This window comes from Candoia aspera, chromosome 1, assembly GCF_035149785.1.
Source record: "Candoia aspera isolate rCanAsp1 chromosome 1, rCanAsp1.hap2, whole genome shotgun sequence".
Classification (NCBI taxonomy): domain Eukaryota; kingdom Metazoa; phylum Chordata; class Lepidosauria; order Squamata; family Boidae; genus Candoia; species Candoia aspera.
In genome coordinates, this window is record NC_086153.1 from 245817546 (window position 1) to 245834500 (window position 16955).

Here is a 16955-nt window from a genome sequence, read left to right on the forward strand (position 1 = left end):
TTTGCACCTAGAAATACAAAGTCTTCCACTGCTTCTACATTTTCTCCCTCTATTTGCCAGTTATCAATCAAGCTGGTTGCCATAACCTTGGTTTTTTTGAGGTTTAGCTGCAAGCCAGCTTTTGCACTTTCTTCTTTCACCTTCATCATAAGGCTCCTCAGTTCCTCTTCGCTTTCAGCCATCAAAGTGGTATCATCTGCATATCTGAGATGGTTAATGTTTCTTCCAGTGATTTTAACCCCAGCTTTGGATTCCTCAAGCCCAGCATGTTGCATGATGTGTTCTGCGTACAAGTTGAATAGGTAGGGTGAGAGTATACAGCCCTGCCATACTCCTTTCCCAATCTTAAACCAGTCCGTTGTTCCGTGGTCTGTTCTTACTGTTGCTACTTGGTCGTTATACAGATTCTTCAGGAGGTATACAAGATGACTTGGTATCCCCATACCGCTAAGAACTTGCCACAATTTGTTATGGTCCACACAGTCAAAGGCTTTAGAATAGTCAATAAAACAGAAATAGATGTTTTTCTGAAACTCCCTGGCTTTTTCCATTATCCAGCGGATATTAGCAATTTGGTCCCTAGTTCCTCTGCCTTTTCTAAACCCAGCTTGTGCATCTGGCAATTCTTGCTCTGTGAATTGCTGAAGTCTACCTTGCAGGATCTTGAGCCTTCTGCTTTTCTTCTTTCTTGGGCTACTTCTAGTGTCTCAGCAGACAGCCATTTTGCCTTCTTGGTTTTCTCTTTCTTTGGGATGTATTTTGTTGCCGCCTCCTGAACAATGTTGCGAACTTCTGTCCATAGTTCTTCCGGGACCCTATCTACTAAGTCCAGTCCCTTAAATCTATTCCTCACCTCCACTGCATATTCCTTAGGAATATTAGTGAGCTCATATCTAGCTGATCTGTGGGTCTTCCCTAATCTCTTTAGCCTGATCCTAAATTGTGCAATATGAAGTTTGTGATCAGAACTACAGTCAGCTCCAGGTCTTGTTTTTACCGACTGTATAGATGTCCGCCATCTTTGGCTGCAAAGGATGTAGTGAATCTGATTTCGGTGTTGTCCATCTGGTGAAGTCCATGTATAAAGCCATCTCTTAGGTTGTTGGAAGAGAGTGTTTCTTATGCAGAGTGAGTTGTCTTGGCAAAATTCTATCAGCCTATGTCCTGCTTCGTTTTGTTCTCCCAGGCCATGCTTACCTGTAATTCCAGGTGTCTTTTGACTGCCCACCTTAGCATTCCAGTCTCCCGTGATGAAAATAACATCTCTTTTAGGTGTGTTGTCCAGTAGGTGCTGCAGATCCTCATAGAACTGCTCTACTTCAGCTTCTTCAGCATCTGTGGTTGGGGCGTATATTTGGATCACTGTGATGTTAGATGGCTTGCCCTGAATTTGAATTGAGATCATTCTATTGTTTTTTGGATTGTATCCAAGCACTGCTTTAGCCACTTTACTATTAATTATGAAGGCTACTCCATTTCTTCTGTGGTCCTCTTGTCCACAGTAGTAGATCTGGTGGTCATTTGATGTGAAGTGGCCCATTCCAGTCCATTTCAGTTCACTGACACCCAAAATGTCTATCTTCAATCTTGACATCTCACCAATAACCACATCCAATTTGCCCTGGCTCATAGTTCTTACATTCCAGGTTCCAATGGTGTGTTGATCCTTAGTACATCGGATTCACCGTTCACCACCAGCACCGTCGGCTGCTAGCCGTCCTTTCGGCTTTGAGCTAGCTGCGTCATCACGTCTGGTGCTAGTTGAACTCATCCTCTGTTCCTCCCCAGTAGCATTTTGACCATCTTCCAACCTGGGGGTCTCATCTTCCGATGGTATACCGACATATCTCTGGTTGTACTGATCCATTTAGTTTTCACGGCAAGAATACTGGGGTGGGTTGCCATTACCTTCCCCAGGGATCGCATTTAGTCTGACCTCTCTGTCATGACCTTCCCATCTTGGGTGGCCCTTCACAATTTAGCTCATGGCATCATTGACGTGCTCAAGCTCCAGCACCACGGCAAGCTAACGATCCTTTGCTGAAGAATAGTGATTGGACACATGAAAATAATGAACATGAAATAATGAACAAAACAAGCAGTGATAATCATTTGTAATCTGCCCAGTTTTCTTTTCTGATTTGGAGTTTGGAAGTGACTTAAATTAGCATATTTCTTTGACTTGGGTGGAGTCTGTGCATTCAGTGAATGAGTCATTCTGGACTGGAACATGTTTGCAAAGTATGCTATGAAAAACCACTGCAGTATTGAAATTACTTTTATTGACTAAGAACTACACAGTAGCATATGGAAGCATCGCAATTGCTAAATGATCATGGAATAAAGGAATTCCAGTTATCCAGTGTACAGGCTTTGTCTCTCTCTTTCTCAACTGAAAAACTGAAAAAGTCATTGAAAACTTAGTCATATTAGTTCAGCTGTTGTAACTGAAGACTGATAAGATAATAGAAGTCTTTTGTGGTTGAAGGCTGAAGTCTTTATCTTTATGATGCATTTGGGGGTTCTTTAGAGTGGAAGGCTTTTAAAACTGCTGTTCAAGTTAAAACTTAAATTAGATGCCTGGGTATAGAAGAAGGAGGCTTTAAGGACAAGCAAACACCACAAAGTGACTTTTATCTCGAAAGTACTTTTCTTCAATTGTTACATTCTCTTTTCTAGACCCCTCTTAGTTTATTTTTGTTTTCTTTGTTGTCCTGTTTTCTGGCATTTGAAAAGTGACCTAATAAAACAAGGTAAATGCTAAGTGGCTGCCCACAGTCTGTGAAGTAGAAATATCACCATCTATCTGATGTTTGCTGCATTCTCTTGTATAAGAGTTTAATGAAGTTATATCTTGGGGCACCTAAAATCAAATGCCCTTTCTTTTATGTCAAGCATTCTGTTTTAGTTTTTGGATACAAACGTATATTTAAACTGTAAGGACAATTAATTCAGTTTTATTTTAATATTGGAGTATTTGCCCTGATCATACAAATATGTTGTTATTTTATTAAATTATAATTTGCAAATGTAGTGATCTGCCTTTAATTCCTTTTAATATGTCAATAATGATATCTACTTATTTGATATTGTCCTATGCATAATCTTTTTTTCCATTCAGGTAATTGATTTTTTTTTGATATTGAAAAAAATGAAATTCCAGATAGATTTTATGCTTTGTTTAAAAGAACAGGTTAAAATGTTCTGTTTAAAACTATTTTGAATTGGTTGGACTTTGTTAGCCAAGGAAATAATGAGGGCTATTTGTAATAATAGATTACTTATAATGTAATAGCTTTTTTGTTTCTCTAATCTTGTAATGGTGAAATAACTATGCCAATTTTACATATCTCATGTTCCCACCCACTATATTCTTTTTATTATCTTTAACGAATTATGGAGGTCAACCCTTTATCTCTATGACCTGCTTTGTTTTATAGCATAATATACTACATTATTGAAATTAGCTTTTATCTTTAATAAAAGTATTTTCATTTTATACTAATCCTTCAGATATCTTTTAAAAAAACATTTTAGATGAAGGAATCTGTATCTTAAGAGAGCCAGTTTGGTGTAGTAGTGAAGGCCCTGGGCTAGAAACGGAGAGACTGTGAGTTCTAGTCCCGCCTTAGGCACAAAGCCAGCTGGGAGACCTTGGGCCAGTCACTTTCTCTCAGCCCAAGGGAGCAGGCAAGGGCAAACCACTTCTGAAAAACCTTGCCAAGAAAACTGCAGGGACTTGTCCAGGCAGTCTCTGAGAACTGGACACGATTGAACGGATTAAAAAAAATAAAAATGTATCTCAGTTCGATTCTTAACAATTCTTTGGCTTTTGTCCTTTATGGGGATGGGCGCACATCTCTGTTTAAACATATTTATAGCACAGTTCTGAATATACTTGTTCTTCCTCCTGCATATCCCATGTGTCCTCACAAATTGCTCTGGAGGATGGGAAAGATATGCAATAGCTTTGGGCAGGTAAGGTGTTAATGTGAAGGAAGGGGAAGGCCCATTATGTAAACAAAGCTGTTTATGTGGCAGGAGTCTGGTTTTTGTAGCGTTTCTCTTAGTTAAAGAGCTAAAATGCTATTCAGGTTTAAAAAAGAACTTGTCTCATTAGCAGTGGAAGCTATAGGGACAAAAAGGCAAATGTTCTGCTTGTATACCTTCTTGCTTAAATAAATATTTTACTTTCAGTTTGTTGATTTATATATAGTTTCCAAGCCATGGAAATATACAGCAATCATAAATTGAAGAGCCAGTGTAAGGATCTTACGTTTTTTTAAAGAATCATCATATGATGACAGCAGTTAATGCACTACTGTTGGTTTGTTAGTGGGAAGTGTCGTCTTTAAAATAAAATAAAAGGTTTCCACACATGATATTGATTTTCCCAGCGAGACATAAAGTTTTGAATATAAGTGCTAAAGGACTCAATGGATCAAATTCAGTAAATTTGAAGTCGCTAGAATAAAACGTCTCTTGAAAAAAAATATGTCAAATTTAAAGGTCCTTCCTAACTGAAGACCATTTTGCAATAGAGCCAAAGGTTAATAAAATCAGTAGTGAATGTGGCAATTTTACAGATAAGCTATTCACAACAAATGTAGTTACTTGAATAAAAAGCTAATTCAGTCCTAAAATGCCACATGCAGGAGCTGTGAATAGCTGCTTTTAGGTGCTTTCGGGAGGAGGATAAAATACAGAATTATAGCATTCTTCTTTCCCAGCGTCCCTGGCTGCCTGTAAATTGCTCTGAATGGGATTGTGGGCTGACAGGCTCTATTAAGACAAACTGCCTTTCTCATTGGAGAGATAAAATAAATCAGGTGTTTAGTCAAATTAAAATACTTCAGCTGGAGCAGGCCCTGGGGAGCACTGATCCACCTGACAAATCTGAGAGAAACTCAAGACAGATGTGATTTGGGGATATAAGGAAGACCCCACTGGAAATCTGGAGGTGGGGGAGGGTGGCATGGTTTTCACCATATCTTTAGAGTTAGCAGACTGATTCAGTTTAAAGTCAGAGAATGGTGAACGTGTCATGGGTAATGTATTGTGGAAGCTGGTATCTTTATTTGATGAGAGCCATGGTAAGGATCTTCTTCACTTCACAGCAAGTTTGGCCTGCAGATTCTTCATTATTTAAAAATAGATAAATAGAGATGTGCTTTTCAACTTAGCAGAAAAGCTTATTTGTTTGATAATTTATTAAGAGCGTCATAGCACGTGGGTAGCAAAGAGATGACGACAGCGTATGGTTAAACAATAAGAAACCAATCATTGCAGCTCATTTCTTTGTTCTTTATTTATATTTAGGCCACTGCAAATGGATTAGTGGGAATGGTGGCTGGAGAGTAAATTAATTATTTCAATCCCTGTCCCCCCCCCCCTTTCTCATTTCAGTAGGAGAATATATGGAAGCAACAGAAACCTGTATCAGTGTCCCTAAAGCCTCTTGGCTTCATATATGCCGTAGGAAAGCAGGGCTGGATTACTGCTGGCTCTGCAGCAGCATCTCTGTAAAATGCCATTGATGTGTACAGTAGAAGGCAAATGTGCAGTGGACGAAGTAAACTTTAATCCACTAATGTTAGTGGATAAAAGTAGATAAATGTTTTTTTTAAATACGTTTTATTCCTAGTGGGCTACCTGTGGTATTTCTGAGTTTGGCCACTTGAATGTGGACACGGCCACCTTGTTCAGAAGTTAAATAGCTCTTGAGATTGAGGCTTGGAGAGAAGGCAAGAAGGGAAAAACTTCTTTTCAGATAACTTTCCAACATAAATGGAAACATGGTTTGCAGCTTTGTTATCTGATGCACAGCTATCTTGCTGTAGATGGAAGTACACTTTGTCCAATGGAACAGAGTTTACACTGTGTTGCAGCTAAAATTGTCCACTTCCTATCAACATTGCCTCAGTGCACAGGCTGAAATGTTGGCCAGTGAACAAGTGGGCTGCACAAATATCCTATTCTCTCCCTGTATCTTGCTGTGTAACTAGTGCAAGTTGAGGTTATACTTAAATGATTCCTCGATATGTCTGTGTGAGTTTAAATATACCTATCCCCATGCCTTAATCTGTGGTGCTGCCACCAATTTGCATTCTGTGAAAATCATAACTCTCTCATGTACTCTCTCATGGTGTCAAACCAATTCACATTAAACCTGTTATAAAATTATTATGGATGCAAAAGACTTAACCTAGGACTTGGACATGCAAAGCCTAACTTCTACATGAGGCATGGTGTATTTTTTAGCTTGCATTGGTATAAATGTGATTTGAAGATCCCTGTGTATCTTCTGCTTGTTTACCTTCACCCATGTTTCCATTTTTCATTATTTGACAGGATAAAACCATTCTATATGCACAGTACTTTTATGAGTATGATGAGTAACGGTTTGCTCCTAACCATCTAATGAGCTCAGTGACTGAGCTGTGAACTGAACTTTGGTTTCTCAAATAGAATACCAAAACTCTAGTCACCAAAGTAGATTGGCACTCAGCTTTGTTAGTACTTTGCACCCATTTTGAGGACCACGAAAAGCTATAACACACTGCATCCTTGGAATGAATTGAATTCTGCTCATTCAGACATAGGGTAGACAGGCACTCAGGATGCATGAGTGACTGAGTTTTAGTATCCTATTAATAGAAGGAACACATTTATCAGGGAAGGAAGGATAAGGAAATACTGGAGCTGACTTAAATGTGGCTGTTAACATTATCCTGCTAGTTACTATTCAATCCTTATATTGTCTTTTTTGGGAAATGTTGTGGAATGGATATTTTATTCCTGGTGTCTAAAGCTGGACTTGAAACTATTCATGAATAAATACTTTTTTTTCTTAAAAGCTGATCAAATGTATTATTTTAACCACATTGATTGCATCCCAGTTTTTCTAACTATACAATGTGCAAAGATGAAATGAGGCATGTGTAGAATTCTGCTTTTCTGGTGCAAAGGAGGAGACTTTCCACAGAAGATATATTAGCTGACTTTGATTTTTTCCAGTTGCAATTGCTAATCCTTTCCTTTAGTACTTTATCAGTTATTCATTTTAGTTTCTGAATTCACTTTAGTTCCAAGCCTTGTAACCTGAAAGTGCAATACTACTGTTATTACTTGTGGTTGGGTGCCTTAGAGCCTTTCTGTCTTCATTTTTGTGCAGAATATATTGCGCAATTGGTTTTGCAATCTCATGGCTTTACATGCCTTGCATGCACTTATTTTGTTCTAAATTACAGAAGATATAAAGAAAGAAAATTATTTGAAACCAAGGTGTTAAACTGCTGATATTATAGAAATATGTAAATATATAAACATAATTTTTAAAAATTCTGATTTCAAGGTTAAATTTGACAGTGTGAGAATATAGCTCAATACCCACTAAAAAGTAACAATGTCCTTGAATGAAACTCCACTTCTAATGAGTGTATCCATGCAGTTTTCTTGGTATCATAATGGAAGTACTTTGGTGTTCCCTCCTCTAGGTTTTTTTTCCCCTGTATCTCAGTCTACCCAAAAGTTCTGAAATGATTATCCCTTATCCAGTACTAACTAGGACTGATTCTTCTTAGTTGTTGCTGCTTCTTGCTGGGGCCAAAACTTGCTAACTAAACGAAAAGCTGACAGGTGCTGGGCTTCATAACAACATACCATGTAGCATATAACTACCAGAGCCAATGGAAAATTATTAGAGATTTCTATGTATGTTTTGCATGAATGATTCGCCTCAGATGTATCTTCTTCCATTCTTAGTGCTTCAAAGATTTTTGTCAGTAGTTTCAATATAGGCATGGAAATTAGTCAAATGGTTTCCTGGAAGCTGCAAAAAAGCATACATATTCTGATAATTCTGTTATTAAATCACAGTTCAAAAAATAAACTATTTACAGACAGTCCTCAACAGAACAAGTGGGTTGTTAATGCAAATAATTTCCTGCTAATATATTGGTGTAGGTTTTTACAGCTGACATAAATAAAGCAGCGATGAGCTTTTGGGCTGAATCCCGTGATATAGTTTCCTTTTGCTCTGACATCAGAACAAAAGAAAACTAGACCATGGCCATTCAGCCTGTTCTGCTTGATTTTAACTTTACATTATAACTGTGCTATATGTAGTACTTTTTCAACAGATATATTTTTAAGGAATGTATAAACTAGGTTCAGTTTAGCTAGTTGGCTTCAATCCTAATGAAGGTTTATGTTAGCCAGGGTTTCTGTCATGAGTACGGATGGTGAGCAGGAGGGGCCCCCTATCCAGGGGGGGAAACGCATGCGTTTCCCCCCCTGGATAGGGGGCCCCTCCTGCTCACCATCCGTACTCATGACAGTTTCTTAGTAATAAAAATGGAACATATCTTGGGATGCTCTATTGATATATTCACTTCTTGTGAATGCTGGAAATCTTTGAAAAATTAGCCCATTTTTTTAAATAAACAGGATTTAGGGTTGTTTTACATTTTGTTTATTTAAAAGTATTTAATTGGGGGGGATGACACTATGTTAATGTTTTTTGTGAACGTAGTAATTCATTAAAGAGCCATTATACTTGAATGGAAAGGAAAGAGGAATGTGCTACTGCAAATTACTTAATTAATTCTACCTCTTGTCAGTAGGGAGAAATTATCTGTTTTCTCTTACACAGATGATAGGGAAAGATCCCTACCTTTGAAAAATGCAGTAGCAGAATTTATTAATAAATATTCTAATAAAATATTTAAGTTGCCATCTGTAAGCTAGAAGTAGTTTTATCCTTTTGGATTGTTTACTTGTCTGTTATTTATGCCCCATCTTTCTGTTTCTCCTTAGGTACACCTGAAAGCTTAGCAGAAAAGGAGAGACAGCTCTCCACCATGATTACCCAGCTCATCAGCCTACGGGAGCAGCTTCTGGCTGCCCATGACGAGCAGAAAAAGCTGGCAGCATCGCAGATTGAAAAACAACGGCAGCAAATGGATCTCGCTCGCCAACAGCAAGAACAGGTAAGTGACAAAATAGCCAACATCTAAAAACATTCATCTGAAAAAAATCTTACTAGAGCTAATTTCGCACTCAGCCCTGAATTAAAACAGAACTAATTTATACACACACAGAGAGAGATGGGTCTTGTGTATATGTTACTGTATTATTATTATTATTATTATTATTTAGATTTGTGTTAACTGTCCCACTTACAAATCATGGAGATTTACTAGAATCTCCCATAGATGTGAATGATGCGTTATCAGTGCAGAATATGCTGCTTTGACACACACACACAAATAGTTTTAAAATATGAATTATAACTACCCATGAAAGAATGTCTTAGTCGAACCTAATAGGAGTGATGGTTAATTATTTATTTAGAATTACATTTCCCCTTTCCTAAGAGTTCAGTGAATGGTCCCACAAACTTTCATTAATTTGTATCTGGTAGATTACTCCCATAGATTCCAATATTTCTAACAAATGGTTACCTTGTTATAAGACTATGTTTCCTACTGGTTCATAAGGTAATCATTAAATGCATGTTGACAAAATAATTATTTGACCATTTGAAGTTCAAAGAAAACTGAAACGCACAAGAAGCACCCACTCAACTATTAGAAATCTTGTGTAAAAAAAAACTAACAACAAGGGAGGCCATGAGTTCCTTGGGCATTCATTTTAAATTAATGTGCAGTTTTTAGGAATCTGACTTTAAACCAAAATTATCATTTCAGTTAAATATGTTTTACAGAGTATATACCACAAAGTATGCTCTGTTGATTTTAATGAGTTGTGACGTCTGGTATTTTATGTGCTTGAATATTTGCCCACATGTGAGGAATATGGACTTGTCCCTAATGGAAAATAACATAAAGGAATACTGTAAAAAATCAGAAGTTAGAATGTCATTTAGCCATCCAGAGATGACACAGTAATTAACTATTGACACTTGTGAATAAGCTAGCACAAATTAATCTTGACACATTTGCAGACGAGTGATATCTTACAGTGAACACTTTGTAATTATATTTCAAAATGAAAATTAAATGACACTTAAAACTAGGTTGTCATGCTCAATGAAGCGAGCATGTAGCTCAACCAATTCGCAAATAAAATTCAGGAGTTGAGCCACATGGTGCTCCTGTGCCATCTTTTGTGGTGTCAAGCCCTATACATTGAGACTGCACTGTGGTAATTGCTCTGTAGTGGGTTGAATTTCTTTCTTTCTCTCTTTCTTTTTAATCACAAACACCATCAATATTAGATGCTGTGGTAGTACTTCACTGGTTTCCGTAAGGGTATGAATATTCATTTGTTCAGATATTGTAGTTATAACTGCAGTGAACTGTGTACTAACATTTAAGCTCTAATAGAATCAGCCCCCAAGTTATACCAAGCTTTTGCCACAGCCTGGGTGCAAACTTTTAATATGATGCCTGCCTCTGCATGGTCATTGCTTCTTAGGCATGGATTTATTCCCTCTATTGAATTAATGTTACCATTTTTGTTTAGCCCTGTCCCACTCCATCTCAGTGAAACATTAAAGAGTGCTTGCAATAACAAGATGGGACAATAAGAGTAAGCATCTTAAAATATTAATAATATGGTAAAAATCAATACGCTAAACTGTGGCATAGAGCCCTGAAAGCAATTCTTCCTAGAAATCCCAAACAACCTGATCATGTGTAGCAATGTAAGAGGCAATCTTATAACCCTAAGGCAATTGAAGATAGTTTGAACTTCTTTTACGAAGTTTGGAAAATTATCTTAGAAGTCTATAGCTTCAGATTCTGGAGGGTGATTCCATTTCTGGGTATTTTACCATATATAAAATAGTGCCCTATACTTAGAAAAGTAACATATTGTAGGTTAGCATAGTTTTTCATATGTGGAAAGTTCTTTTTAATCAGCTGTAGGGGCAAAGAGGCAACCCCTCGGTCTGCAGAGGCCACAGAATTCTGTGCAGTCTGAATATATAAATCTTATCTAATGTTCTTCTTTCCCAATTTCCTGTGCTGCGCCTTTGTACTTTGGCAGAAGCCCAGAAATGTATACTGGAAAAGAATGGAAGATAAAGTGTATAGGGCATTATACTTGCCCATTATACATCCGTATCTTAGAATGACTTATTTGACAGGGATGTTGTTGTGGGAAAAATGTTGAAGAAGTGAGGCTATGTCTGCCATCTTGAGGTTCTGGAGGAAAGCAGGATTAAAATAAATCTAATGAATGAAATGAAATAGATTGTGTACATTGCATTGTGTAAGTAAACTATTCTATTTCTTGATTTTTTTTCCTTGTGACATTAGGATTTCTTGCATTCTCCAGCCTGAAAGTAATTTAAATTCAATAAATTGATTCTTTAAGTAGTAGTGCAACTGAAACATAGCAACATAGCTTTTTAAAAATTTATTTATTTATTTATTTCCGTTTATGTGACTCTGAACAGCAAAAAACAAACAAACACATATCTAGGATCTTATTAGAACCCATGATACAAAAGCTTAAAACATACAATACTAAACATATAATTCAAAACAAAAACAGAAGCTAAAAGTAAAAAGCAATATAACATAATAAACCATTGACCCACTAGGGCAACAATGATAACATAATGAAACCAGACAACAGCAATAATCAACACCACCCATCTCTTTGAGATGGGCAGTGATAAAATTTGAAATACATATAAATAAATATAAATAAATAATAATTAGTTATTGTGTTTATATTATATAGACAGAATGCTTTTCTATTCAAACTACAGCAAGCACAAGATAACAATAAAAATAAAAGTAATGCTAAAAATAAAGCAAACAAGGCAACTTAAATAGAAATATAACTTAGCAAAGGTAATATACAAACAAATAAATACATAGTTTTAGTTCCTAGAGAAGCTTTTTCAAACAGTGAAGTTGTACGTAAATGTTGTATAAAAGTATAAATATGTTCCAAGAAGTCTGCTTTGGATGGAGAGTTCTAACGAGTTCCTCATGGCTGAGATGCACCTACTTTGACTGCCTCACAACCCCATTTCCAAGAATTAGATGACCTGAAATGAGGCTGCCCTTGCTGAACTGGAAGAGAAGGCCCTTCGGCTAATCTACTCCTGATTAAAGTGGCCATTACTTGATGGGCAGTTTAAAAATGTAAATTAATCAATGAAATGCATGATAATTTAACCAGCTAGTCCTGATTATGTTTTAAAGATTGGGTTAATGAATAATATCTTTAAAACCGCCTTCTGGTATTTTAGTTAAGTCATGGAGTAAGATTCAATGTAGCAAAGAATAAGAATCTTAGAACTTATCAGGAGGAACTTGTTCTCCCTGAATAATACTGAATTTCAACATCTCTATTTTAATTTAATGGAAATTTTATTTCCAATAGATTGCAAGACAACAGCAGCAACTTCTGCAGCAGCAGCACAAAATCAATCTCCTGCAGCAGCAAATTCAGGTCAGTGTGTTTTATTGCTCTCTTCTGATTATTCTTAAATTCCATTTAGAGGAAGGGGAAGCTTTAAAATAAAATTGCTTTTACTCTACTAAGAAGAGCTTCCAAGAGGATGGTCTGCTATTAAAAAAAAGTGTGAAAATATTTTGGTGGAAGCTATCTTTTGTTAATAAACAGCTTTTGTTTGAAGGATATCCATTAGTTTTAAATTTGACCGTTTAACACTAAGGTAAACAGATAGTTTAACATGTGCTCCAGAGGAAAAGTAGCGACTCAGTCGTTGTTTATGGATTGCTTTATTACAATGAAGACATAACAGCTTTCCATTGATAGGGTTATTACAGAAAACCTTTATAGCTCTTGCTGGGTAGGTGTGCAGTACGTGTTGAGGGCAGCAGCATTTTGTAGGTGGCAGATGTTATTGTATATGTGCCATGAGCACCAATTCCAGTTTTAATTTGTATGCAGGAAGAAATAACATTCATTATAATCCCTTCTTGAATATATCCAAAGATAGACTATATAAAAGGTAATGCTATTTTAGTATCTGCTGTGGTTATTTTCTTTTTCTTTTATAAATGTATTATATCATGGCTATAGCAAAGTTATCGTTACCAATAAGTTATCTTTTTAAAAAATAATAATGATCATAACAACAAAAAAGCTTTCTATTGCATGTGATTATCCACTGTGGGAACATGGATTGGGGAGTTCTTTGGCCTGATTCCCCAGAATTATTTTCTTTTGTGTGTGTGTGTTAGAAAAAAGAGTTCCAGTCTAAATTTGGTATATGCTTTTGTGTGTGAGAATCCCTACTATACTCTGAAATGGTACAATCCTGGAAAGATGGTTGCGCATGCTGTTTCTGAATACCTTGTTCGGCTCTAACACCTGTTTTATTATGGGAGGATGAATGGATTCTTCTTTTTCAGACATATTTTTTATAGTCCAAAAAATTGCTGAACTGAAAGTAAAAATCTGTCTACAATTTGCATAGTTAGTTGGATACTGTTGCTGGCATCATAATATACCTTCTGGTAATCATACTAAGGCCAAGAACAATTTACGTCCAATGGCTACAAGTTTATAGAAAGTTATATTACAGGTAATTTTGCCTTCTCTTTGCCTTTTTGGTGTTGTTACTTCATAACATTAGCTGACTCCCTGTTTATTGCCTTCTATTCTGTACTTGAAGCAAAGGTTAACAGATATGTCACTAGGATCAAGTGGCAGTTCCTCTTCCTAGAAACAACTAAATTGCCTCCAATCTATCTTCTTCTGTTCTTGTCTTTTTCACTAAGTTATGGAGTTTAGCTGCTGCCAAACATTTTGTCACTTTATGCCAATCCAGTTGTTGAGGGCCTGTTTAGTGCAAGAAGCTTCTGTGGATTGCCTCTCTCTCTTGTGTGCATTGGGAAAACTCATTAAAGGATTTCAGGCAGGTTAAGCATTTCTCCTCCGCAGTATGTTTGCCAGGATTCTGGTGGCTGTTTCATCTTCTCCTGGAGCATCTTGCAAGGAATTGCTTTAGATGCTGTTGGAGCTGCTGGGTCAGTGCCATATCAGGCATGCAAAAAAGTTTAAGAGAAAGGCTACTATAACTCAGTGCGGTTAGAGTTATATTAAGAGATTTATATTTAATGTATTGCTTGAGATTCACAAGAGGCTTTAGATAAATAATGTTTAAGCAGCTCGTCACAACTGACATATATGGAGCTTTTGTCCTTATTTTTGGTTTGTTTTCTTGTAAGGAATAAGGGAAATTGAAATAACGTTAAAACTAGAAGCTCTGCCCAGCAGATTCAGTTGTTCCTGGTCCTTAACTCATGATGATTGAGTACTTCGTGCATATTAGGACTATGCTTTCAATGGAAATATACATTTTAGGATTATGCTTTACAGAGAGATAAATGTTCGTCAAAAGACAATGTTTATACTTAATGCTTGAAAATAAGTAGCAACATTGTTTTAAAGCCTAATGAACTTTGAATAGAAAGATAATCCATGATCCTATCACTCTTCTTGTCAGAGTGTTCTTGAAAAAGCACACTGAGGATGCCTATGTGTGTATGAAGCTAGTCATGCAGTTCTTTGGATCTAGGCATGTGACTACTTGTATTTCAGTACTCCTGGACTGTAACTTAAAGGTGCACCAATTTTATCAAATATTCTTGCATTACACTTCATAAGTAAATAACTGCTGCCAAAAGTTTATTTACATAGTGTAATGGTTGCCTATTCTAAAACACCATCAGACTCATGAGTAGGAATTCAAAGATATCTGATTTATTAAAGAATAGTATGCAGGATCACAGAGAAAGCTGAGAATGATGAAAGCTTGCCAAATTCAAACTAAAAACCCTCGGTGCAAATGAAATCCCTCCCTGTAGAATCTTCTCAAGTCCACAATCCCAGGTGCTCCTAACGGTTTCTGATGGTCTGCGGGAAAAGTCCTTGAACAGAGAACATAACCCAAACACATTCCATTGTACTGATTTCACATACAGAGCTTGGTACAAGGTCTCACAGCAGCTCCCTCCCAAACAGAAGCGCGCATCAGCACCATGGCATGTGAAACATTACGATGTATAAACTACATTGAATCAGTGAACATGACATACTGCCACCCCAAAATGAAGAATACATTAAGCAGCAGGCTTCAAAGGATAAGCAAGGTGGAAATGGTTAACTAAATGAGGAGCGTTAACATGGTGGGCAGACACCCATTCAGGATGAGGAAAGTGTTTCCATCGGACCAGATACTGCAGGGTGCCTCGAAGCTTGCGAGAATCAATGATATCCTTGACTTCAAAGTGTTGTTGGCCGTCAATCATAATTGGAGCAGGAGGAGGAGGTTGAGGGTGCCAATGCGGTGAGTGGTGCACAGGCTTAAGCAAGCTGCAATGGAAAACAGGGTGCAAGCGTTTCAAATTGTGAGGCAGTTCCAATTTAACAGTAACTGGATTGACAAGATGAACAACAGGAAAAGGACCAATGAATTTGGGAGCAAGTTTTTTAGAGGGTTGAGGTGATTTGATAAATTTAGTAGATAGATACACCTGATCCCCAACTTTGAAGTCGTGTTGTAAAGAACAATGCTTATCAGCTTGAGACTTGTAAGCAGCCTGGGCATCAGCCAAAGCTTGTTGAATTACTGGCCAGGAATCAAACAGTTTAACAGCCCAGTCAGACACAGAACATGTTTGGGAAGGGGGCTGTGGCAGTTCGGGGATGGGAACAAAGTTGTGACCAGAAACCACGCGAAAAGGGGTTTGTCCGGTACTTTGATGCACAGCATTGTTGTAAGCAACTTCAGCAAAAGGTAACAACTCTACCGAATCGTCCTGATGGTAGTTAATGTATGCTCTAAGAAACTGTTCAAGAGTGGAGTTTAAAATCTCAGTAGAACTGTCAGTCTGTGGATGGGACGATGTGGACAGTGCTTGTTTAGTGCCAATCAATTTTAAAAATGATTTCCAAAATTGGGAAGTAAACTGTGTGCCGCGGTCAGAAATTAAACAGGAGGGGCTACCGTGGAGGTGGTAGATGTGGTGGAGAAATAGGCGCGCTAATTGTGGGGCTGACGGGATGGATGCACATGGAATGAAATGAGCTTGTTTAGAGAAAAAATCCTTTACAACTCAAATGACAGTTTTCTTTTGACTGGGAGGTAGGTCCACAATGAAATCCATAGAAATCTCATCCCAGGGGCGGGACGGGCTGGCCACTGGCTGTAGAATCCCCTGTGGTTTCCCCCCTTTTCATTTTGACATGGCACAAACAGGACAGGAAGCAACATAGTCTTTTACATCACGTCTTAAGGTTGGCCACCAAAATTGACGGCGAACCAAATGCAAGGTTTTGACAAAACCAAAGTGTCCAGCAAGTTTATCATCATGGGAACACTGCAAAACATCAGCTCTTAAAGTTTCAGGCACATAAAGGTGGTGTTCCACCCACACCAGACCATTTTCAAAAGAAACATTGTCTCTATTAGCTAGCAACCAAGTGTCAGATTTCAGTGCCTGGAGAAAGTCCTTCTGTAACTGACAAGGAACTTGCACCTTCCACTTCCCAGACTGTGCTGGGGGCGGGGCCACCTGCGCACGGGTCTGGCTCCAAGTGACAGCAACCAAGCCCAGTTGTGGTTCAGTGAGAACAGTCCCAACCACATCTGCCACCTGGTCAAGGTCCTGAGGTAAATGTGACAAAGCATCGGCCAGAAAGTTTTTCTTTCCCAGGATAAATTTTAACTGGAAGTTAAAGTGACTGAAAAACTGAGCCCAGCGAATCTGTTTAGGGATGAGACGTCGTGGGGTGTGGAGGGCTTCCAAATTCCTGTGATCAGTCCAAACCTCAAAAGGGAATTTAGCACTTTCAAGGAGATAGTGCCAGGTTTCTAAAGCTACTTTTACAGCAAACGCCTCCTTTTCCCAAACATGCCAATGGCGTTGTTTCAGAAAATTTCCTGGATAGATAAGCGCAGGGTTTTAAGTGATTTTCTGAATCCCTTTGTAACAAAA

At 37.7% G+C, this 16955-nt stretch overlaps 1 protein-coding gene across 6 annotated transcripts in view; it reads left to right on the plus strand.

The window, feature by feature from the left end:
• The window catches only part of SOX6 (SRY-box transcription factor 6), a 389110-nt gene that overhangs the window by 210175 nt on the left and 161980 nt on the right, over window positions 1–16955 (plus strand). For all 6 annotated transcript variants that reach the window (XM_063289410.1, XM_063289408.1, XM_063289412.1 and 3 more), the window contains exons 5-6: window positions 8818–8990; window positions 12367–12435. In XM_063289410.1, the coding sequence (XP_063145480.1) occupies window positions 8818–8990; window positions 12367–12435 (242 nt within the window). The remainder of the gene's footprint in view (window positions 1–8817; window positions 8991–12366; window positions 12436–16955) is intronic.